This window comes from Varanus komodoensis, unplaced genomic scaffold (genome assembly GCF_004798865.1).
Source record: "Varanus komodoensis strain SLA01 unplaced genomic scaffold, ASM479886v1 scaffold1, whole genome shotgun sequence".
In the NCBI taxonomy this organism is placed as follows: Eukaryota; Metazoa; Chordata; class Lepidosauria; order Squamata; family Varanidae; genus Varanus; species Varanus komodoensis.
Window position 1 is genome coordinate 53,248,057 of NW_025335268.1, and position 26,028 is coordinate 53,274,084.

The 26,028-nt window shown below is 40.3% G+C and overlaps 1 protein-coding gene across 1 annotated transcript in view; it reads left to right on the forward strand.

Moving 5' to 3' along the window:
- Positions 1 to 26,028, forward strand: part of CEP85L (centrosomal protein 85 like) — a 106,734-nt gene that overhangs the window by 4,198 nt on the left and 76,508 nt on the right. The window contains exon 2 of the mRNA XM_044420176.1: positions 8,207 to 8,368. Coding sequence (XP_044276111.1) covers positions 8,207 to 8,368 — 162 coding nt within the window. The remainder of the gene's footprint in view (positions 1 to 8,206; positions 8,369 to 26,028) is intronic.

Sequence of the window (26,028 nt, forward strand, 5' to 3'; positions counted from 1 at the left end):
CTTCCAAAAGGTTTGGTATTGGACTCAGTATATGCAGAAATATGCTGTACTTCCTTGTCAGTTTTGGAGGTGAATTGCCATATGCAGTGCTGATGTGCAAAGAACAATGTGATATAAGTGATTTCACCTTCTGCCAGTTATTCATTCTCTATATTCTTTTTGAAGAGCAGTTAAAAGCACTCTCCTCCCCCACTTAACAAGATTTGCAGGTGAATGAATATATTATTTTTGCTTGAGCCTCTTGGTATAACCATAGAAAGATAACTCACAGTAAAAAATTGACAGTCTGAAAAGCCATTTAGTGTGGCAACTTAAAATGTATTTATATACAACTGACAGCATTCCCTTTCTAAGTAGCAGCAGGACTGTGGTAAAATTAACCTTACTACATGGTTAGATGCAACCAGCTCTCCAGCATGCTGTCTCATAGTTTTTGAGCTATTACCATGCAGTAAATGGTTATACAATCCCTCAGTAAGGCCATGTTATCCCAAGTCTTTGTTTTGCTTAATGCAAAAGTTTTCTATAGCCAAGCTCTCTGCCTTATGTTTTATGATCCACTGATTATCTGGAGCACACACTGTTATTCATATACTCTCTTTTTAAAAATGGTGTTCAGTAGTGGCTGCATAACTCTGAGAAGGTTGCATTACAGTGCTAAGTCACCGTAGTGAGAAAAAAAAAGTTGATGAATTTGCACATGACAATCCACCCTGCAAATAAATGATGCAGTGTGGATTCCTTGCAGAACTGACTAATGGTGCACTCAACAGATGTTAGGCCTTCACTTATGGTCCTTCATAGCAAAATCTATCTTTGTTTTCCCCCTCTCTAATTTGATTGTGACCCCATTTTCATTACCCCCCTCCAAGCCTGAGAACAGTGTCAGTGACAGCTGCTCCACCAATGCTCAAGTGGCACTTTGGAGCAACCCTGACTGGGTCATTACTCTTTTGTGGGGTGGGAGTAGAAGAAAGGTTTGTAGTTTTGATGGCAGTTCTTTCTTAAATGTATGTTTGATCTTTTGTATGTGCATAGGTGTGCACTTATGACTTCCCAAATTGTGGAGACTTGCCTGGGCAATGTCCAGATAATTGTCTCCTAACAAACTTCAGTAGTTCATTGTCATAACAAGGCTGTGTGGAGGTTAATTTGTGCACATGACAGTTATGAGAAGAAATGTTCTTAAAAAAACCTATCTGGCAAATTTCAGCAATTGTTAGACATGGAAATATATGCAGACTTCATGGCTGCATATAGTTGTCAAAAGTAAGTGTATACAAAAAGGAATTGTAATGCAGACTTCCCTTTTCTGGAGTACCGAAAAGCTGGAGGTAGCATGGAAAAGTGAAGGCCACTGAGAACTGGCATGACAATACTTAAAAGCAGAGGGTGAGACTGCTAGAGGGGAGATATACTCTCTGCTCAAATTTATCTTAATTCAGTCACACTTTGTGAATATCCACAGATGAGATCTGCTGCTTCTTAACAACAGAGTATTATCAGAACATTGACCAAGCAAGATTCCACATATCATGTTTCTGTAGTGCATGTGCGAACCTATGAAAGACCCTTTTTTCCCCAAATTGCACACATTTTGGCCATCTAATAAAATGTTAAAAGATAGTAATGAGCCAGTGATGGTCACTGCTTTGGACATTGGTAGAGTGGCTGCCACTGGTGGCAGGATGGGTGAAAATGCTAAGAATGGCAAGGTGTTTTTTGCTGTCTTAGCTGAGTGGCTTGCTGACCACTTCTCCTAATCTGCAATGGGATTGGTCTCCAGGGTTTGGAGAGTATGACAAAAAAATTTAGATGGAACAAACCATAGAAATGAGTCAAGGGTTACCAGAGAGGTATGCCCTCCCTAAATAAGCCACCCTGTTGTAAGTGGTCTCAATTTGCACAACATTGCTTGTCATGACTAGTTACCCATGATGAGTTATTATGTCTTATGAACCCAGTCACTGTATGGACAACCATTTAAAACTGCTTAGAATAATTCGGAGTATAACCGTTTAAACTACTATTCCCTGATTGTTAAAAGAAACCTTCCCACATGCAATATTTGGTTGAAGACAGAATACAAAAGATGACTAGTTACTATGGGGTGAAGAATGCATTGGTTATGAATTTGGGGAGGTGAGCCAACATAGCAGGCATGAGCTAATGCATTAGTATTTCTGCCAAAGTAGAAATAAGGAACATCTGTAGCTCAGATTTTTATTTCTGCGAAGTATTATTAGACATTGTGTAGACGTAGATAGAAAAATAATTAATTGTCAGGACTTTACAATTCTGCTCTTTAATCACAACCATTTCATACACTTTTTATTAATGAAACACATGTCTGCAAGTGAAATAATTTTGGAAAGCAAGTATTCATTTTATAAGTTTCACGGTCCATACAGTTTTCACTGTTCCACAGATTGGTTTGCAGAAATGATTTTTGTTTTTCCAGAATTAGGAATGTTGTTGGTGTGTGTGCACACATGCACAGTGATGTGGATTTTCCAGAAAATTTTGATTTGTAAATTCCAGAAATTTTCCAATGCAAATTAGGATCACTTGCACTGGGAAATCTTCAGTTTGTATCCAAAAATAATTAGAAAGATTTAACTTAGCATGTTTACTAAATATAATAAACAATAAAAAGTACCCCATACTAATGTTTTGTTGCAATATACATAGGTATTTGACCTGAAATATTTGAGGAAACACATTCTACTTTACATATATTATGCTGACATATGTATTCTATATGTGTAAAAAATATAAAGGCAACACCTGAGGTATTGAAAACAGTTGACACCATAATTTAGCCTTCACCAACCTGATGGTTTCCACTTATTTTAGATGAACAACTCTCAGTATGGTTGGTGGAGGTTGCTGAGAGTTACTTCTAGAGTGTCAGAAGCTGCCTAATACATTTTAGCAACTCAAGTGTACAGAATATTCTAAGAATTTCATCTGTGGCAGTAGAGTTCCATTCTCTTCCATGGACGTTGTTAGTGGACCTTCAAGTTTATTGTCATTACCTATTCCATTTCAAACCGATATATGTATTTCAGTAACATATATGTCTTTGCTCACATAAATACCAAAACATTGATTAAAACTTTTGGAATGGCCAACCTAACATTGTATTTGCAATTGCCATCCATTCATTTTAAGAATAATCTTATGAAACAGAAAAGTTTACATGGAAAAATAAAACACTGGAGAAATTTCCAATTTGGAAAATATTCCACCTCACATCTCTACGATGGATATGTATAAAGGAAGCAAATAGTGTTTAAGGTAATTAAAATGGGCTTTTTCTGAGAAATAACTGCTAATTGCAATTAGCAAGGGATCTTTTCCCTGAACATTGAAATATCCATTAAGACTTTTTTTTTAAAGCAAACGTCTTCATAATTTTTATCCCCCATATTCCTTGACTGACTATATGTGGACTAGAAATTTGCAATCCAAACATAAAAACAGATTAATAAAGGACTAGATTTCAGTGTCAATTGCCATGTACCATTCTGTGGTTGCAGTAACACAGATGCCCACAATTTGGTTAAAATGAGATCAGTAAGATACAAGTGCTTTGAAAATTGATATGCATCTCATTATCATTTGTTATACAGATGTGCTCAAATTAAAACCTGAGTTTTAAAAACTTTTCAGTATGCTAAGGCAGATTGTTGATAGGTTATCTCTGGCTTCCCTGAGCATCTCTAATTACATTTCATGCCCTCTGGGCTTATGATGTAGTATGCTGTATTTATAAGCTGCTGCAAAAGTGATGACTTCAAAGGATTTTATATCACCTAACCAAAATATTGGAGTATACATGTTGGCAGACTTGTATTTTGATGAATATTAGGTTGCTGGCTATTGACTTTTTTCAAATGACTTTTATAGTCAAATGCAATGAGAATCAGGAAACCTGACCATAGAAAACTGTGACTGACTGTGTTTAATTAATAGAAGCATGCCTACCTGAATGACTATTATTTTACTTTAAAATATGCATGTTTTATGCCATTTTTATGTGCACATGTTGGCAAAAGTTGTGTCCATTAAAAAAAAACCTCATGACTTAATGGACATTAATTGCATTTTTCATAACCACACATTACATGATACTTGCTAGCAGAGTTGCAGTCCTCCTTTTTGAGCCTTTCAGAAAAAAAAAATCTTAATCAAATGGTCATAGCTAATATGTAAATAAGATTGACATCCTACAAAATTAAACTGAGCATGGTAGGAAAATGAAGTAAGGAGCATCTAAATATGAACTGTTCATATATGTATGTAGAACTATTTATATTTAAGATAATTGTGTCCAGTGGAAGTCTGGCCAATTTAAGCCTTGGCTGAGTTACATGATTTTCTCTAATGTGCCCTGTCATCAGTGTGTAGTGGCTAACCCATCCCTTTCTTCTCACATACTGGATAAGCCTGCCAGTCTGTTCTGACTGGCAAGATTGAAGAAGGAACAGCAGAATAATTTAGGTATCCTGGTGGAACATCATGGGCATGGCTTTGCATTCTCCATTCATTTGATGCCTGCAGAAGCATAGTTACTTTTATTAGCATTGTTCATTGTAAAGTCAGGCACTTAGAAGAGGAGAAAAAAATAGAGTAAGTTACATGAGATTTGTATGTGTTGTTTGACTTGGAAAAATGTATTCTGTAGTTCTCCTTAAATGCTTGGGTACCCCAGTCTTGCAGATGTGCATGCTTAGAACACAGAGTTTCTCTTGCAAGGCAAGTAGTTCAAGTCTAGCCACATTGCATGGTATCTTACTGAAACAGCATACTCCTATGTCTGAGATGTGGGCTTGTTGCCTAGCTCTGTGCACTGGTAGAAGAGTGGGCAAGAAAAGAACTTGCATCTGTCCTTCTTTCTGCTCGTGTCACAAATGGAGATGTAAATGTAAGTCTGAAATAGGCAGCAAGAACTGGTTTGGTTTGGTTTTGCTTTGGTTTTGTTGTTACATGCCATCAAATCATCTCTGCCTTGGTGACAACCGTATGAATGGCCGACCTCCAAAATGTCCTGTCCTTGATAGCCCTGCCCAGCTCTTGCAGAGTCAAGGCCTTGCCTCCCTTTATGGAGCCAATACATCTCACATTTGGTCATCCTTTTCTTCTGCTTACCACTTTCCTTAGCATAATTGACTTCTGCTGTGGTTCTTGCCTTCTTATTTATTTTATTTATTATTAAAGCATTTCTATGCCACCCCATTCGCCGAAGCCTCGGGGCGGCTCACAACATCTTACGATGTGTCCAAAGTATGACAGTTTTAAGTTTTGTTATTTTTGCTTTCAGTGAAAGTTCTGCTTCTTCTTCGTGGTCTCTGTGCATCACACAAATGGGGTGGTGCGCCTGCACAGTGCCTAAGTTCAGGAAGATTCTCCTAGCTCGTAAGTCCTCAAACTACGGCCCGTGGGCCAGATCCAGCCCACCATGCCCATTTATCCAGCCTGCCTCGGAGGTTTTGGACTCCTCACGCCCACTGCCACTGCCACCTGCCTCACCGCATGCATGCTTGCCGCTGCCTCGCTGTGCTCATGGCGAGGTGGTGGCTTGTTCTCTCGGAGATTGTTTTGGACTCGCTCAGAAATCTCTGAGGGAGCAAGCCACCGCCTCGCCGTGCGTGCCTGCTGCCACCTCACTGGCCCACACCCGCTGCCACCGCCTTTCAACTGGCCCCCTGTTGAAAAAGTTTGAGGACCCCTGTCCTAACCTAGTGGTTTTTTGCTGGAGCCTCATCCCCTCCCCTTAGTAGAAGTAGGCAGGGCTCCTGCCCTTTGTCATTATCCTTTCAACCACTGTTCACTGTGCCTCAGGACTCTTCTAGATCTTCCTAGTAGTTTCCATTTACCTCATGTAATTATTCTACTCACAATATCTCTTATTTTCCTCACATTTTCCTTTACCCATTATTACTCCTGAAGAACACTCAACACCCTTTTTCCTTCTTCCCCTTTCCACCACCTTGAGCAACTCCCTACTGTACACACACACATCTATCACCTTATTTTCCGTTTTTGCCTTTACCTTCATCTTTCTCTAAATCTTGTTCTCTTTCTCCTCCTCGATGGCTCAGCCCCCAGTGTTAAGTGCTTCAAGTGTGGAGTAAAAATGCCTTCAACTGATGGCCACTCACTCTGCCTGTTATGCCTTGGCAAGGGGCTTCACATTGACAAATGACCTCATTGCTGAGCTTTTACCAAGCAGGCTACAAAAAGACCATGAAGGATCCCTAAAAGAGAGCTGTGAGGCAGAGCCCTAGCTGTAGTGTGCAACGCCACTGGGGAAGGATTGGGCGAACCATGCCCAGAATGTGCCCCTTCCAATACCCTCCTTCTTTGGCCTCCACTACCCCTCCAAAACAGACAGACTCCTCTGGTTCTCCTAAAAAACAAAAGGAGAAAAGGAAACATTTAGAGACAAAGGACCCAAAATGCAACAAACACTTGGTATGAGACAAATCTGAGAAAAAAAAAGGAAAACACCATTTGCACTCTGTGCCACAGACTTTTGAGCCTCCCTCAAGAAATGGAACCAGCAGCTGTGTCAGTATGGCCTGCACCTCCAACCTGATCACCATCAGTATGGTCTAGTTTGGGGACCCCAGCTCTCTTGGAGATCCACCATACAGAGATGATCTTGCCAACCTCAATATTGGAGGGAGAAAAGGGGGACTCTACACCCTGCTTACCAGTTCTGCTGGAGTCTCTGGCTCGATGAACCACTCCACAAAGGGAACCTCAGTTCCGTCCTCCTCTGACACCACGCTTATACAGACTATACTCACCACACCCTTTGCCAGTTTCAGTGCATCATTCCATCCAGAGAGTCAAACTGGACCCCCATTGATAAGGGAGACAGATGTACTGGATGCCACCACCGTATCCTCATTGCAGATCTTGATACCCATGGGACTGCTCACCGTATGATCACCCATGGTCTCCAGCCTATCCTCAACCACCCCAACAGCAACAACATGGGGAACTACTGTCCACCTCAGGACAATGGATTGGTTGCACCATCTTCCTGTCAGTCCAGGATATTTTCAGAACTCCCCTCCAGTACCATATTTCAAATGCATCCATTTTCTTCTTAAGAGCTTTCTTCATTGTTTAGCTTTGATACCCATACATAATGATCAGGAATATAATAGTGTACTGTATACACTCTTAATATATTAATACAATAGATCTTGGTCTCTGTTTCAGTGAAATGCATGTTGAAGTGCATGAACATGGAACTATATATGTAAGATAATCCTCATCAGCTAATAGTTTCAAGATGTTTTTTTTTAATAGCTGGCCCTTTTGGATTCCATAGATCTTGAACAAGGCTGCAATATGCCTGGTCTGTACTAATATGCTTCAGTTCATAGAATCTATTCTTTCATGACCACTTTTTAATGATTTTGTGCAAAGTTTGGCCATAGTACATGGTTTGTGTCATATTGTGCTAATGTGTTTTAAATTGTAGTGACATTAGTAAGTTTTGAAATCTATCATTGAGTAGGCTGGAGTATATTTACTGTTCTATTTGAGGTTTATATCAAATAGTTTGTGGTGGGTTAGTATGGCAACCACCAGCTGTTGTGACCACTTAGCGTAATAGTTGCTAAAAAGTGCCGTCTTGTCAGGGAGTCTTAGTGGGTTGACTTAAACAGAACTCTGCTGGTGAATAACTGTTGAAAGCCTTTTTGAGGATAAAAGTTTGATGTGTAAATCCTGTTCAGTATTGATTACAATTCTCTAAATTATCATTTTAGCAAAACAGTAAACATACCAGTGATAATTAGGTTTTTACAATCCTGAATGTCATACTGTATATATCAAAACTTACAACTTCCTGCCTATCTCTCAACACCTGAGTAGTAGAGGAACATTTTATTTTTAAACAGTATTGTACAGGATGTTTTGAGTTCCCAGGTATATCCAAGTTAACAATAAGTAGGAAGAAAAGACACCATTATAAGAACTAGTAATGTTGATGATATTATTTTGAGTTAACAGGCTAGTTTTCATGTTTGTGCATTTTCCCTGAAGAGCTACATTAGAGTACATTGAAACTAATAGCTGCATGATTGTTTCTTAATTTTTTCACATGTGGGTGTATTCTAACCCACTTTGTGGTTGAATTGTATTAAGCTTATTTTGAAATCAGACTTTATTTTCTCTGCAGGCCCAGAATATTCCTCATCAGGATGGTTACCTGGAACTGATTCACTGTGGCAAACCACAACTGGTCCATCAAGCAGTCGAAGTACCCATATCAGAAGACACAGCATAGCTTCTGACAGTGGGGATACTGGAATTGGAACTTCCTGTTCTGATAGCGTGGAAGGTGAGTCACAGTGCTGAAAACCAAATGGCTAGTTTCTTCTATGGAAAGCAGAGAGAAGATATGGTCTGAAACATTTAGAAGATGTAAAATAGCTAAGGATCCCATTATGTAATAAACTGTGCCAACTAGTTCTTCTAGAACATTGTCACAAAGTGCCTATTCTAAAACATCCTTGAATTTCAGTTCCCCATCTTTATTTTTTTTAAGTAAAACAAACATGTCCAGAATTTCCATAGGAATAGCTGTGTGAATACAAAATACTAAAATACAAATAGCTGTATTTTTATACCACAAACAATACAGCCCCCAAAAAGGCACAATGCAAAGTTCAATACAAATCACCTTGATCTCATTTTAAAGCTATGATTCTTTGCTAGAGGTTTTGGCTAGCAATGACTATTGTTACTGTTGCGAATTTAGCAAATACTATTTTTGATGCTTCAAGCAGTATCTCAAAACTTGTGGAATCCCCATAACTGGGAAAGCGACATCTGTTAAGTGCTTAATTGTACTTAAGGTCTTTGCAGAGGAAGAGGGTGAGAAGAAAACAGTTAGATCTCATTGACTCTGCCTCCAGGAAACCTCTAAAAGGAAAAGGTTTCTCCATGACATTAAGTCCAGTTGTGTCCAAGTCTTGTCTCTGTTCTGCTAGCTTCCCTATTGAAATGCTAGAATTCATTCTATGTGAATTCTATGTAAAGCTGCCTTCAGTGATGCTCCAGTAACTTCATCTGCAACAGGCTGTTTAGGGTGTCAGCACCTGTGGCCACATTACCAATAACATATCCCAAAGTTGCTTACTGCCTATTTGCTTCTTGGGCCACTTCAGGTTGCTGGTGCTTGCTTTTGAAGTTTAAGGAATGACTCTCTGTATACCAGCCTATTCATGTCTTAAGATCTTCAGTGGATGCTCTTCTCAAGGTATCATCTAATAGCCAGGAAAAGAGAGTTCTCTGTTGTGGCACTCTGTTTGTGGAGCATCCTCCCCATGGAAATGTGAGTGGTGCTGTCATCATGATGGCAGGTTTTTTTCAGGCATTTTAAGCTAATCAGTCTGTTCTGCTTTTTTTAAACTGCCTTTTATAGTTTTATGGTGGTATTTTGATTTCTTACTTGCTATCTTGATACCTATTCGATGTAGAACAGTTTATATGTATCTAAATATACACACAATTTCGCTTAAACAGGTACCCAAATGTATAGTTGTAATAGAAAATGTATAGGTACAATAGAATAAAAGAACTAGTGAGATTCAGCTTGAAAAAAAGAAAGGGGGGGAAGCATGTTACATATGAAAGAAATAAGATGCAAATATTCTTGATTAGGATGCATTTGAATTCTTGTGTCCTGCTCTGTTATCATGTTTCAGAAGCATATAAAGAAATGGGTAATGATCTTAAGGAAGTGGGGGAAATGGTAATACATTTAGAATATGTTTAATAATTAAGGTTTTTAGTAATTTAGAGAAAGGAAGTTTAGCAGAAGGGATGGCATGACATAATAAGCATTCTGAATCTCTAAAAGAAATTGAGAAGGGCAAATTCTGTAGGTTACTGAAAGAAGATGAGAAATGGAACCTAGAGGTAGTGAATCAGATTTTAGTTTGGGTTTAAATTGAATTGGCAGCAGGAACCAGTTCCAAACTGTAAAAACATTTTTGGGATAGAATGGTTTGCAGCCTCCATCCCTGTGAAGTTAAAGCCAAATGAGCATCTAGCTATTACATACAGTAGGTATGGAATATCTTGGCTTTGCCACTTGCTAGTGTACTCTTATACAGGTCTACTTAGAAGTATGTCTTATTAAATTCAGTGGGATTTACTTCCAGTTAAGGATTGCAGTCTAGAAGATTTATTTTGCCTTGGCATGTGCTGACTGCTATGTTATAGAAGTGATGGACTGGCCAATTGACAGCTTGGCCATGCTGTCTGCTCTGGTTGGGATTTATTTGATTGTGTTTCCTTCAAGGCATGTTGTTGCATAGCACAGTGCCACAGGAGTCATCCTGTGGGTCTAGATCAGGAAAGCCCAGGGTCTAGGTGTCAACTTTGTTTGACCTACTTTTGTTAATGCTTTTTTTGCCCATTTTTCATTTGCATTGGAAACAACAGATTTATCAGTTCTGCTGATGTAATCTATCTACTTTGTTTTCATGCTGTTAGTCTAAATCATCTTGCTGTTTTCCTGTTTTTCTGAAGGTGTTACATGAGGCTGGTTTTCAAAGGAAGAGGATAACCTTATGAAGTTTACAAAAAAAGAATCCATGTTGAACTCATTGGATTGCCTTTTTGTCAACACTGACTAGGCTTTATACGATCCCCTTTTTGGGAAATAGTAGGGTGCAGCATAATTATGATGCAATCTAGATGGTTGTCAGGATGAATTTTATTTTCAAAGTGTTCTTAGTTGCAATGCAGATATTATATAACTGTTGGCAGAAGTTATTGTAGAACAACCTAGCATACAGTGATTATTGCAAGAATGCAAAGAAACAAAGTTCTACTGTTCAACCTTAAGAAAGTTCCAGTCAACATCAGTATTGAATAAGACTATGATTTTTTTTAAAATTAGTACTTTTTCTTAATTATTTGCATTCTGAACTAAGCCTTTATTTTGCAATGTATCTTGACATAAAGTGGGTGCAACAGAATTGAAGACCCTGGTCACCTGCACAAGAAAAGTGGTGGTGGGCTTATCATGTGGAAAGGCAAAACTGGATATTGCCATATGTTGTAGGTGTGCTTCTGTGCACATTCTTTAGTTTAAAGTAAACTCCAGCAACTTTTATATCTCCACCTGACTGGAGGAAAGCTGACTGGGTAACCTGTACTCACAGATGTTGCTGCAGATAAAATTACATTTTTAGGCCTCCAAATCTATAAGAATTCCTTGCTTCCTAGCCTTACCAGTAACCATTATTTTTCCCTTACTCAAAAGTCCATAAATGGTTATGGGAGAGTAGCTATTTTGTCAAGTCAAAATAATTTACTGGAAACCAAAAAAAATCAAACTCACTAGGGTAGGTGAAGAAGGAAGATACAGAAAAGGAAGGAATTAAGTAAGCTGCCACCCGCCCCTCCAGTTCTTTGTCCAGGAATATGACTAAAGTTTTGAACTAAAAGCTTGTGCTGTAAAATTACAATTGTCCAAAATGCTTGGTATCCAAAAACGTTAACTCTTCCTCTTGCATTGGCAGTTTTCCCAGTGCAATAACTGTAGTATCTCAGCCACTGTAGGCTTTATATGCTCACTGTTGTGTTTTCATTTGGGTTCATTCATTTCTTTGGGTAGCTATACCTGTGTGAAGGGTCTTGGTATGCTTAAAGGTAAGGGTAAAGATGTCCCCTTGGCATTAAAGTCCAGTCATGTCTGACTCTAGGGGGTGGTGCTCATCTCCGTTTCCTAGCCGAGGGAGCCAGCATTTGTTCTTAGACAGTCTCTGTGGTCATGTGGCCGGCATCACTAAACACCGAATTGCACAGAACGCTGTTTACCTTCCCACCGAAGTGGTACCTTTTTATCTACTGCATTTGTATGCTTTCGAACTGCAAGTAATTAATGCAAATTGACCAGAACTAGAAATACGTACTCTACAGAAAACACTAGATAAATGTTCCTGCTTCCCAACTGAAAATGATTGATAAAATGGTCAGATTCCAAATGCAGTTTAGAACTCGTATTACTAATTCATTTTATTCTAATTGAGCTTGCTCCATTGACACTTTTCATTAAACAGAAGTGTTGTTCATTCTGAATGGGGGTTTAATATCTCTTCGCATTAATTCATAAAGTACCACAAGTCAATAGGAATTTGTCTGGAAATATACTTTAGTGTGGAGATTCCTGCCGACCTCAGTAAATTTGTGTTTCTGCTTGCCTTCTTAGAGGAAGTCAGCTAGTCATTCTAGACCAGGGGTCTCCAACTCATGGCCCGCGGGCCTGTTGTTGGGACGAGTGGGGCACGGGGAGGGGCCCTGCGGCCTTCAAAGTGCCGGCAGCGCCCAGGCCGGCCACGGGATGAGTGGCCCACCACCACCGCGGTGGTGGAATACTTGATGTGGCCCAGCCTCACCCAGACTCTACTTCCAGCGGCCCCCAGGTAAGTTGAGTTTGAGACCCCTGTTCTAGACTGTGAAAATCCACTTGAAGGAGAAAACATTGATTTGGTTTGGATCATATCACAGCCCACCATAGGTTAATTAATCCGCAGGGCACCAGGGCATGTTCCTTCTGCCATTATATATGCTATAATCTGCTGTGGGGATTATTTAAGGTTTAATCAGGTAGTGGGAGTGTTGTGAGGATTAACCAACCCTCATAAAAACCATGGTCTGGTTTAGGGTTATGTATTTACCTCATGAGTAATTTAACCCATAATGGAATGTCATGTAGAGCAAGCTGTTGGCTTACCTACGGTGCTGTTCTTTTCTCCTTATTTCTTGAGGTTTCACCATGCTCTGTGAGTTTCTGTGTCAAGTGCTGGTATACTTGCATATGCACATATATCTTACATGCAAACTGAGTTTTATAGAAACAATTTTAAAAGTTATTCAGGTAACATACTTTACATATACATTTTAAATGTGTGAAGGAATTCTAGAAATTCTTTGCTTGTGTTTTGTGTCTTTGACCTGGTTCACATGACACAGCGCATCATTGGAATCAGGCACAGTTTCTGAAAAGTAAAATTTGGCTGTTGTAGGGGATGTTCAGCCCATAATAGGTTGTCATGCCATCTGAGCCCAGCATGGGTTACATTTTATTGTGACTTGTTGGAAATCCTTACAGAGTGGCAAAATCTCCTATTCATTTTAATGATCTTGCCAGTGATTGCCCTTCCACTGATGTTTGAATGGCACTTTGGAAGGACTGTCACTTGTTCTCCGGCCTTTTTTAATTTGATTTTTTTGGAACCTCAGAAAAGTGCAATTGATCCAGCCCCTAAAAATCACACATTTTAAATCATAATAGTAGTAGTTGTAGTAGTTGTTATTTGTCCTTTGCAGATGTACAGGTGTACACTTACAATTATTTGGTTCAGAGTGATACTGCATACAGACAAATTATGCACAGTTACCAGGGACCAAGTGCCTTGATGTTTTCCACTTTTTCAATATTTCTCCCTCTTTACATGATTCCTTTTTGGAGTACTTACTACTGTGATTGCTGTGGTTCCCTGATAGTTCTAAAACCCTTACAGAATTATACACAAATGTAATGTCTGAGAAATAATTGAAAATAAATAAATGAAAATAAATGAAATATTAAAATATTGAAAAAGTGAAAGGCACTGAAAAATGTCAGTTCAACACTTAAAATCAAGAGAATTATATTTCCAAGGGGGTAATATTGCTGTCACTCCTTTAGGTGCACCTAATTTTCCCACTTTTTCCTCATTTACTGGTGCTTTCCAGTTGACAGCTAGGCACATGACAGCTGGCAAATACTTAAAATTATACACCCTCTAGCCCGATCCTCCCTTTGACAGCTGAAACTGACAAGGGAATTGATCAGGAAAGACAACAGATATGGATAGCTATAAGTGCATATTTGTGAAGTATCAAGAAAAATAATGATATATTAAATTAGCAGTTTTCAGGGACTAGGCAGTGCAGGAACTGGGCTCAATTGAGCCCATTTTGAGTCTTTTTGAGGCTTAAAAAGGAAAAAAATGGCAGCAACCACAAAACAGCAGTGATGGGGGGTGTCATTCAAGATGGATTTTGCCACAAAGAACACTGGGATATGTACTGGAGCTGTCTGGAGGACTAAAGAGGAAGGAGGGGTGGTGAGTCCAGTGTCCTGTGAGTTGTTCAGTGAATAGCCAACCCACTGTGGCTTATCTGCAGAGTTTCATTCATGTATGACAGGTGAATCCACCCAGTTTGTGTGTATTGCCTTCAAAGAACAGATACTAGTAACCATCCTAGTGAGCACTGAAGTTTGTTGACATGTGGTAGGAAGTATATTTATCATCTCCTTTGAATAGCTTTTATTATGGCAGTCAAATAATAAAATACATTTTCTGCAAAGAAGATAATTTCATAACTCTAAAGAGCAAAATAGGAAATCATTGCGGCTTTGCTTTTTATGTGCATGTTAGTTGCATAAATCTCTTCTATATAGGCTTTACAGATGCAGATTAACTCTGTCAGCATTACAGGAATAAAATAGTTTGTCACAGTAAATTGATTTTAAATGAGCAAATGATTTTGAAAACCTAACCAAGGAATGGCTGCCAAACAGCTGGCTTTGTTGTTTTTCTTTTCCATGTCTGAATTAAGAATTCTAGTTCTGCCCAATTGGTGAACATTTTTCTTTTAGTGAAAATTTTTCATATTCATGCTTTAACTCAAATACTAATTAATCTCCCTACTAATACCTGAGTAAAACCTCTGTGTAATCTGAGATGGGAAGGGAAGAGTTACAGGGCTATGTTGTTTCTTTTAAGCCGTTGCATATTTGGCACCTGTTAGTAATACCAATAGTTTTGCTGTTGGACCAATATAGTTATTACTGTGCTCCTTAGCGTTCCTTTCTTAGCAAATCAAACTACTGCTTTTTCACCTTCCACCTTCATCCATTCCCTCCTTCTCCATCTTTTCTGAAATGGATTGGTGATATGAAAGGAGGAAGAGAACAAAAGGAGGAAGGTTTTCTACCTGCTCATACCCTTTTTTGCTGGTCTGTTTTCTTCCCCCCACAATCGCAATTCAGTCAGAATTAAGGTATACCAAGATAGACACTGTGATCTTCCTAAATGTGTAATTGGGAGTAGGGGCATTCTTCTCCTCTGCTGTGCATCCCCTTTTTTCTCTCTGGCTCTTCCTTTACCATCTACTTCACATGTCCTATTGCCCAACACAGGAAGTGTGAAGTGGTCCTTCTTAAGGAAGCAAGATTGTCCCTGGGTGACACCAGTCCCAATGTTTATTGTATTTTTATTATTTATGCAGGCACAATCACTACTGGAAAACTTGATTTCATAACAATTTTACCAGGAAGGAGCCTTTAAAACACATATCTATGAATCTGTAGTTATGATTATGGCTGCACAGCATCATTGCATTGAAGTGTTATTGTTAATGCTAATCATCACAATACTAGGGCCTCTGGAGTTTTAAATTTTTCAGTCTCTTATTAGCATTTGTTTATGCAGAAGCATAAGGAATATGTCGGTTTTGTTGATATGTGCCTACTCAACTTTTACCTCAAAGGTGGTAAAAATACAGAATATGTAAATCACAAATTGGGATAAAGAGATTTGCCTCTGCCCAAACTTTCAGAACAGAATAGTTGCTCCTGAGTTTTACGGTAGAGTATCTTTGATGAGGCATATTTAACCCATGAAGAGGGACATTGATTACTATACTATGATTATTACCATCTAGGTGATGTCCTGTTTGTGAATAATAGATTCTAATCCATCAGACTGCTCTATATGCTTTTATTTATTTATATTTCTTATATTTATATCCCACCTTTTTTTTCTTTCAAAGAACTCAAGACAAGGTTCTCCTCTTATTCTCACAACAACCCTGTGAAGTGACCTCTTTCTGTACTAGCCTTGGTTATTAACATTCATAAATTTAATATTAAAAATCATTACTCATTAAAGAAGTAGCAAAAATATTGATAAGCCTGTTTGCTGCTGCAGCTTCAAGATTTAAATGTCAGCATATGGATGTGTTTGATGCATCTCTAAGAACTGTAATTAAACCTAAGGGGAAATACAGGACCACTAAAGGCCATAAGCTTAGTTCTGAGTCTTGTGTCTCCCTATGCCAGCTCAAGATGGGAAAGGAATCACTCTTACACTTGCACTGTATGAACTCTTGCTTTTCTGTTCCTGACATTGTAATGCCTTTCAAGAGACAAGAGAGTTCAGTGTTGCTTCCCCTTCACCTCTCTTCTGTGAACTTTTAGCATGCTTCTAATAACCTTGGATCCAATTTTGATGATTACATAGCTTTGGAACTAACTTGGAGAGCATTGGTGTTTGGAATATCATGTGGGAGGAAGCATGTGAATGCAGCATTCTTTGTGTTTTACCACTGTAATTGCATAGGTGCGGGTTGGACATGTATTTTAATAGTTTTGTTGCTGTCCAGTCTTATTTTCTTAAACTGTTTTATGTATTTCTCCTGTGTTTTTGGAAAAATATGCCAGGGAATAACATCACATGACCTGCTCGTTGGAAGAGACCTTACCTAATTTTTTTGCTTGGAATTTGTTTTCCTCTTTTAAAAAAATGTTTATTATTGTATTTCATTTCTGTTTTCACTGGGGGATCCCCATTATCTCCTATCCAATGTGTTGATCCAAGCCACACCTGTTTAGTTGCAGCAGTGCTTCAGCCTCAAGTGCTCCCAAGACCATTTATTGGCTTCTGCTTGAGATATGTTTTCTCATGGAAACTGCAGAACAATGTAAGCAGTGTTTCAACTGCCAGGAACGGAAGCAGAGTTTAAGTCTTTCCCTTCCCTTGTGAAAGCAAAACTTTAAGCAAGCAGTGCCAGTACTTAAACTGCTAATGGGAAATGTTTTTTTTTTAAAGCAAAAATCTTACCATGGTTAAATGCTTTAAAATGACAAGAAATTGAATTCATAGCCATTTCTATTTTTATATAGCAGAACCATAATGGTATGAATAGGATTAAAATACCAGAAATATATTTTGCTAGTTGACAGAGTCCCCTTACTTTGCTGTTAAGTTTAATATGAACAATATGACAAATGTCACAAATTAGAACTGAGACACTTGCTGAAAATTCTTGGTAGACAGTTTGAATAGGTGCTGTTGTATTGCCTTTGTGGCTGTCATGTGTTGCAGTGGATCTCTGAAAAAGAGGCAACATGTGCCATGAGATGCATCTCCAGCTCAGAAATATTTTCCTTTCTTTTACATGCCATTTACATGCTGTTCAAGCATTGCCTTCCTAATTCAGAATGAAAGCACCTGCCACCTTCTTTAACGGGGGTAATGGCTGTACTCCTTAGAGGAATACCCAGGCCACAGCTCTGCACTGAAGCCACTTGGGCTAAAGCATCCACTTTCATCTGCTTAGATACCAGAGCCTGCAATGACATGTTGTTCAGCAGGGCTGTTCTTTCCTCTTCTTTGCATCTTCTTCCACTGGGAAGGCCTTAGCTTTGTAGTTACACATATGTACTGAGTCATAAAGATAATGAAGGAGGAAGATAGATTGCATATCTGCCACTCTAGTTATTTGGGTGGTGAACAACCTACTCTCCTTCCTGCTCGATGCCTCACAATTTGTTTCCTCTGCTGTAGAATATTTGGAAATGAGAGGCAATCCCACCTCTTTCCTGGATGGGGAAGAGGAAAGGGGTGGGACTCCTGGAAAAGCTCTGCTTTGCTCTAGAATGTTACAAATGCTATTTGGAGCATGTACATAAACCATGTACAGATGATGTCTCAGAGCCTGCGCTTCCGAAGTATCAGGAGGACATTGTCGCCGCTGTTTCATCTAAAGTAGTTCAACTGTCAATCTATTAGCACACCATCCACCTAAAAAAGAATGTTTTCCTGGCATCAATAATAGTATATGACAAGTGGGACTTGGCAACAGATTGTTCTATTGTGCACAGATTCTGCAACCTGATCCCCTCCTTTGGAAATTGTTCTATCTTGGAAGTTTTGTTGAAGATAGACACAAAATTACTTTAGATCATTTTGAAAATTAAAAGCTATAGAAATGGTTAAAACATTTCTTAAGATAATTGTAGCTTCAGAGGTTCAAACTTATGATTGTGGGTGTTGAGTAAGAACAGAATCTTTATTAAAAATAGATTGGTAAGTTTGAAGGGTACATGGATTACACACTAGTAATTAGTTGCATTCTATTTCTGTAGTGTCCTTCAGTGCTTAAACTGTAACTTGGCAGCATAATTTGAAAGATGATGGTGAGATGTAGATGAAAGATAGGAGAAGAGGAAAGTAGACTATCCTGACACAGGGTGGAATTCCTTGGAGAAAAGCAAAAATCTTGCAGCCGGCTTTCTACCTCCCAGCTAATGTACTTAATGCAGGAGGCAACTCTCCTGGTAGCATGCTGTATTGATTTCTATGTTGGAGACTGCAAGTCGCTAAGATTCTGTAACAGAAAACTGCAATTAGTTGGAAACTGAACTGGCTGTAAATCAAAATGTCTTCCTAGACTAACCAGCTTATTTTGGATTGGATTGAAGATGCCTCTCATTTTTTTTACTACTGTTAAATGTTGCTAAGCAACTGAACCTTAAGGAGAATTATACCAATGTATAACTGCTTATCATGTTTAAATGTACTAGATCAATTTTTTCCTGGCATGAAAAGAATATATAAAAATAAAGTGTATGACTTGTGCTACAGAAGTACCATATGTTTCACTCTATAAGACGCACTCCCCCCCTCCCCCCCAAAGTAAGGGGAAATGTCTGTGCGTCTTATAGAGCAAATATGTGTGTGCCCGACGCCTGGGACGCTGCCGGCCCACCTGCACCACGTGGCACCACCTGGCCGGCACGCGCTCGGCGTGCCCTGCTCCGCGCCCCCCTCCTGCGCAGGTGAGAGCTGTGCCGCTCAGGGGGAGCGGTGTGGAGCAGGAGGAGCCGCGGGCTTTAACTCGCCAGCCGCACGGAGAGACGGACTGCTCACCCCCACCGCCCGGGAAGACCTGCCACGGAGGAGGAGGAGCTGTGGGCTTTAACCCACCGGCCACACGGAGAGACGAACTGCTCACCTCCACTGCCCAGGAAGACCTGCCGCGGAGGAGGAGGAGCCGCGGGCTTTAACCTGCCGGCCACATGGAGAGATGGACTGCTCACCCCCACCGCCCAGGAAGACCTGCCGCGGAGGAGGAGGAGCCGCGGGCTTTAACTCGCTGGCCTCACAGAGAGACGGACTGCTCACCCCCACCGCCCGGGAAGACCTGCTGCCACCGTGCCACCCGGAAGACCACCGCCGGCACACTGCCGGCCCGGCTGCACCACACCTGGCCGGCAAGCGCTCGGCACAGCCTGCTCCGCCCCCCTCCTCTGGTGCAGGTGAGAGCTGTTAATCACAGGTCGGTGTGTGTTTTCAAATGGCAACCCGCCTTTTAATGAAGCCCATGGGGAAGTGATGAGGAATGTGCCTGTGATTATCAGGAAGCTTTCCATGGATCCCTCCTCTAAAAACTAGGTGCGTCTTATGGTCAGGTGCGTCTTATAGAGCAAACAATACGGTAATCAAATATTGGTGAGTTGTATGAAAAATTTGGAAAAGCATAATGATCACTAAGGTGGAAGTGGATATCTAATAGCCATTTGTATCTTTTCAAAGTCGCCTCCTCTGACTAAATGTCAGAAAGAGACTTGAAAATAGTTGGACTTGTTCTTCTGTATTGATGTAAAGGCGTGAGGCACTGACCCCTTTCCCTGATACTAATCACCTTTCAATTTGAGGCATGATCCAGCCAGAAGTAATCATGTAGAGGCCCCAGTGACTTTGGTAGGAAAGATTAAGCATGTACTCTCCCTTGTCACCTCTGAAATAAAGAGCCATTGTGCTTGTGATTTTGATTTTGAAAGTATCGCTAAATGATGGCAGAATATTTTTATACTCTTTGACTTTAAATTGCTTCCACTTACTTTAAAACAAGATGGAGAAACATAGATGTATTTAAAATGAATTTTAAAATTCTTTGAGCACACCTTAAATGTAGCCAAGTCAAATTGCTAACTGTCAACCTAAGACAGGTCAAATGAGAAAAGATAGCAGGATCACATAAAGGCTCTGAAGAGCCAGAGATTCCACAATGAGTAGAAGAGAGGGTGATTCATTGGCCTTCTAACAGTAATAATTAACCAACACAAAGTGAAGGAATATACAGCCATTTATTGAACTGGTGGCATAAAAATCCAGAGCAAACTTCCCCAAGATAGAAGAATCTGTCACACAAAGACAAATAGAACTGTTTGCCTCCAACCTGAATATATTTTTGTCTCCTATTCATGTTGTGCAGTGACCAAATATAAATGCATCGGGTCACAAATCCCACAAATACCTAAAGTAAGTTTTATTTCACTTCAGACTCAAGGTTTGTCCTAAGAGTACCTATACCTATGAACAGTCTCAATGTTATTTCGCATGAATCATCAAGGGCTGCCCAAATAATTGTTTTGTTTACAAGCCTGATGTTGCAAAACTAAATGTCATTTGTTATTGACTAAATATTTATTTGTCACTACATTTGTTGCCACACAAGCCAGCTCAGTAGAATCATGGTGGTAGAGTAGTTGATGTAATTGAAGGTACAAAATTATGGCTGCTCCGTCCATCCTAATGCAGCAAGACTAATTTCACAGTTCTCCCAAGGAGATTGCCCCACCTGCAGGTAACATGTCTAATTTTGTGGATACTCTGTTGGCTTTCTGCGCTCATACCTAATGAAGATAGAAACTTACCACACTCATTCTCATTCTCTCTCTCTCTCTCTCTCTCTCTCTCTCTCTCTCTCTCTCTCTCTCTCTCTCTCTCTCTCTCACACACACACACACACACACACACACACACACACACACACATATATGGGGGGAATCTTTACTTCACAGTTAATTTATTGGGAAATCAGTATTGTAGTAGACGAATAGAATTTCTCTAAAGCAAATAAACTTAACTGGCAGTTTAAAATTATTGCTCCAATTTTAGGAATGTTGTTAGTCGCGAAGTCGTGTCAGACCCATCACAACCCCATGGACAACATTCCTCCAGGCCTTCCTGTCCTCCACCATCCCCCGGAGTCCACCTAAGCTCACGCTGACTGCTTCAGTGACTCCATCTAGCCACCTCATCCTCTGCCATCCCCTTCTTCTTTTGCCATCTATTGTTCCCAATATTAGGTTCTTCTCCAGGGAGTCCTTCTTTCTCATTAGGTGGCCAAAGTATTTGAGTTTCATCTTCAGGATCTGGCCTTCTAAAGAGCAGTCAGGATTGATCTCCTCAGGCACTGACCGGTTGATCACCTTGCAGTCCAAGGGACTTGCAGGAGTCTCCTCCAGCATCACAATTCAAAGGCCTCAATCCTTTGGCGCTCAACGCTCCTTATGGTCCAGCTTTTACAGCCATACATTGCAACTGAGAAAACCATAGCCTTCACTATACACATTTTTGTTGGCAGGGTGATGTCTCTGCTTTTTAGTATGCTGTCTAGATTTGCCATAGCTTTCCTCCCCAGGAGCAAGTGCCTTTAATTTCTTGGCTGCAGTCCCCATCTGTGGTGATCTTGGAGCCCAGGAAAATAAAATCTGTCACTACCTCCATTTCTTCCCCATCTATTTGCCAGGAAGTGATAGGACTGGATGCCATGATCTTAGTTTTCTTGATGTTGAGTTTCAAGCCAACTTTTGCGCTCTCTTCCTTCACCCACATCAAGAGGCTCTTTAGTTCCTCTTCACTTTCTGTCATTAGAGTGGTATCATCTGCATATCTGAGGTTGTTGATATTTCTCCCAACAATCTTAATTCCAACTGGTGATTCATCTAGCCCCGTCTTTCCCATGATGTGCTCTGCATGTAAATTAAATAGGCAGGGCGACAGTATACAGCCTTGCCAAACTCCTTTCTCAATTTTGAATCAATCAGTGATTCCGTGTCCAGTTCTCACTGTTGCTTCTTGACCCGCATATAGGTTTCTCAAGAGACAAATAAGATGGTCAGGTACTCCCATCTCTTTAAGAACTTGCCACAATTTGTTGTGATCCACACAATCAAAGACTTTAGCATAGTCAATGAAGCAGAAGTAGATGTTTTTCTGGAACTCCCTAGCTTCATGATCCAGCGTATGTTGGCAATTTGATCTCTAGTTCCTCTCCCTCTTCGAAGTCCTGCCTGTACTTCTGGTAGTTCTTGGTCCACATACTGCTGGAGCCTAGCTTGTAGGATTTTGAGCATAACTTTGCAAGCATGTGAAATGAGAACAATGGTGCGGTAGTTTGAACATTCTTTGGCATTGGCCTTCTTTGGGATTGGAATGTAAACTGACCTTTTCCAATCCTGTGGCCACTGTTGAGTTTTTCAAATATGCCTGCAAATTTGAATGTAGCACTTTTACTGTATTGTCTTTTAGGATTTTGAATAGCTCAGCTTGAATACTGTCACCTCCACTAGCTTTGTTGTTGCTCAGACTTCCTAAGGCCCATTTGACTTCACATTCCAGGATGTCTGGCTCGAGGTCAGTGACCACCCCATCGTGGTTATCAGGGACGTTAAGCTCTTTCTTGTACAGTTCCTCTGTGTAATTTTGCCACCTCTTCTTAATCTCCTCTGCCTCTCTTAGGTCCCTGCCATTTTGGTCCTTTATCATGCCCATTGTTGCATGAAATGTTCCCTTCATATCTACAATTTTCTTGAAGAGAGCTCTAGTCCTCCCTATTCTACTGTTTTCTTCTATTTCTTTGCACTGTTCATTTAAGAAGGCATTCTTATCTCCTCTAGTTATTCTCTGGAATTCTGCATTCAATTGGGTGTATCTTTCTCTGTCTCCCTTGCCTTTCACTTCCCTTCTTTCCTCAGCTATTTGTAAAACTTCCTCGGACAGCCATTTTGCTTTCTTGCATTTCCTTTTCTTTGGGATGGTTTTAGTTGCTACCTCTTGTACAATGTTGTGAACCTCCATCCATAGTTGTTCAGGCACTCTGTCTATCAAATCTAATTCCTTAAATCTATTTGTCACCTCTACTGTATATTCATCAGGGATATGATTTAGGTCATACCTGAGTGGCCTAGTGCTTTCCCCTACTTTCTTCAATTTAAGCCTAAATTTTGCAGCAAGAAGCTCATGATCTGAGCCACAGTCAGCTCCTGGTCTAGTTTTTACTGACTGTATAGAGCTTCTCCATCTTTGGCTGCAGAGCACATAGTCAATCTGACTTCTGTGTTGACCATCTGGTGATGTGGATGTGTAGAGTCATCTCTTGGGTTGTTGGAAAAGAGTGTTTGTTATGACCATTGTATTCTCTTGACAAAATTCTACCAGCCTGTGCTCTGCTTCATTTTGTACTCTCAAGGCCAAACTTGCCTGTTATTCCAGTTATCTTTTGGCTTCCTACTTTAGCATTCCAATCCCCCAGGATGATAAGGACATCATTTTTTGGTGTTAATTCTAGAAGGTGTTGTAAGCCTGCATAGAACTGGTCAACTTCAGCCTCTTCAGCACCATTGGCTGGGGCATAGACTTGGACTACTGTGATGTTGAATGGATTTCCTTGGATTCGAACTGAGATCATTCTGTCATTTTGGAGATTGTATCCCAGTACTGCTTTTCCTACTCTTTTATTGACTATGAAGGCTACTCCATTTCTTCTGAGGGATTCTTGCCCGCAGTAGTATATCTGATGGTCATCTGAATTAAATTCACCCATTCCTGTCCATTTTAGTTCACTGATTCCTAAGATGTCGATGTTCAGTCTTGTCATCTCTTGTTTGACCATATCCAGTTTGCCTTGATTCATGGATCTTACATTCCAGGTTCCTATGAAGTACAGATCTTTGCAGCATGATGCACCCATAGTATGACTGCCTCAGTTTGTCATTTTTGCTTCTAGCGGAAGCTTTGGCTTGATTTGATGTAGGACCCACTTGTTTGTCTTTCTGTAAGGCCAGGGTACCCAGTATGACTTAGCATGTATCTGTAGGGTTAGCAAACTGTTAGGTAAACTTTTGCTTCACCTTCCCTACCTCCACATACATCCTTCCTCCTAACTTCAAATGTCAGGCTGTTGTTTTCAACATGCTTTACTCTGGAGTTCATTTGGAGCAATTAGGATTTTTAATAGCACACTTTTGGTATAAATGGGTTGAATTCTATTCTTCATGGTCTCTGTGTATCATACATATGGGTTCTACACATGCTTGGAACCTGTTTTGGGAAGATCCTATAGCTAAGGTTTATTTGGTGGGAACCCCTTCGCAAGCCTGCTCCAGCAGAAGGGAGGGGTGCTCCTCCAATCCTCAGTTCTTCAGCCACCATCATGGTTGCATTGGGAAGTTTCTTCTCTGTTCTCCACTGCTTTTTTTCTCTTGTCCTTTGTCCCTTTTCCTGTACTTTTGCTCCTTTCTCTAGCTTCTATGCTAGAAAACCACTTCATAATGCTCAAAAAGTTCTGTGTGGTCATGCTTCAAAACATTCTACCCCTGCTATGTGGAGGGGTCTGATTCACGTCAGTAAATCTCAAGAGCACTTCTTTTCATATTTCATGTAAGTATTTCCTTCACTTCAGGGTCAGAGATGACACCTCCCAATTCATTGGCCTTCCCTTTGGCCTCATCACAGCCCCCTGAGTGTTTACTAAATGCATGGCTGTTGTCTTTGTGCAGCTTTGTCTACAGGGAGTTCATGACTACCTGTACCTGGATAACTGGCTGTTTGTTGCTTCATTCAGATGAGCCACAGTGACCGCGTGCAACTGCTTTTCCATCTGGGGCTTTGGATAAAGCCGGAAGAATCTCAGGCAGTCCTTTTCATCAGGCTCAGTTAGTGAAGGCATGGTGAAGGCATACCAGACTCCAGAGCATCCATCTGATAGGGGAAACCTCCAGATTAATTGACTGCTTGATCACCACTACTGCTTGAATGCAGAGAGCCGTCACCTCACAGCTGCCGCAAATGCAGTTGTCCTGCTAGCCAAACTCCACACGTGTGCTTTCCAGCTCTGGGTCACTGTCTTCTGATAGCAGGCTGGCTATAGTGTGATCCAGGTGGGTCCTTAGGTCCTCCCTTCTTTCTTGACATGGGGCCACAATGTCAGTCTCATGTCCTTTGAAGTGAAGATTGGGCAGGAACCCTTCCCTCATGCTGGGTCAAATCTTATCTATGGAATCTTCCTGAAATGGTGTATTCATGCTCAGAGTCCATATGTGTGAATGCATGAATTGACCACTTGAAGAATGACATGAGCATCCTGAGGAAACTGAAATGCTATTAAGCTTATTGTCTCTGGTTTCAAGAAAATGACCTTGAATTAATCCAATGATAAAAGCTGTATAGAATTTTCTAAATAAGAAATATTCTGAGAACATCTTATCAGTACCTTGGGTTGGGAGGTTCTGCTGCATCTTTTCTCCTTCTTTCTGCAAGCATGATATTCTCCGTGGAATGTATTATAGAAAAAAGCTTCAGAAAAGTATTGGCCGATATTGATGGCTTTGAACACCAGTGTGTCCTCCTTGCACTGTGTTGTCTGTGAGACAACAGGACAATTTAGGCAGAAGCAACATGTGGAACATCAGTTGCCCACAGCCAGTGTGAGGAACAGTAGGAGATGGAGTACTGAATACTGAACAATTCCATCACGGTGTCTGACAGTATCTGACCAAACTAAAAAAAAACTAAACCAAAAATGATTCCTGTGAAAAAAAACTTTTGTGAACTGGAGGCAATTAAATTGACCATTATGTTGAATTAGTGTTGCAGCATTTGCTATTTCTACCAGCAGTGTTTTATAATGGGCTGTGCCCTCCATCCATTTGGTTCTCCTTTGAGTAAAGTTGTTAACGTACCTATTAAAGGCCACCTGTTCACAAGTGATGAATTACTGCATCAAGCATGAAATAATGAGCTAAATCTGCCTTCCAGCTAGGACAAATCACATTTACTATGCATCCCTAGTTTGCAATAT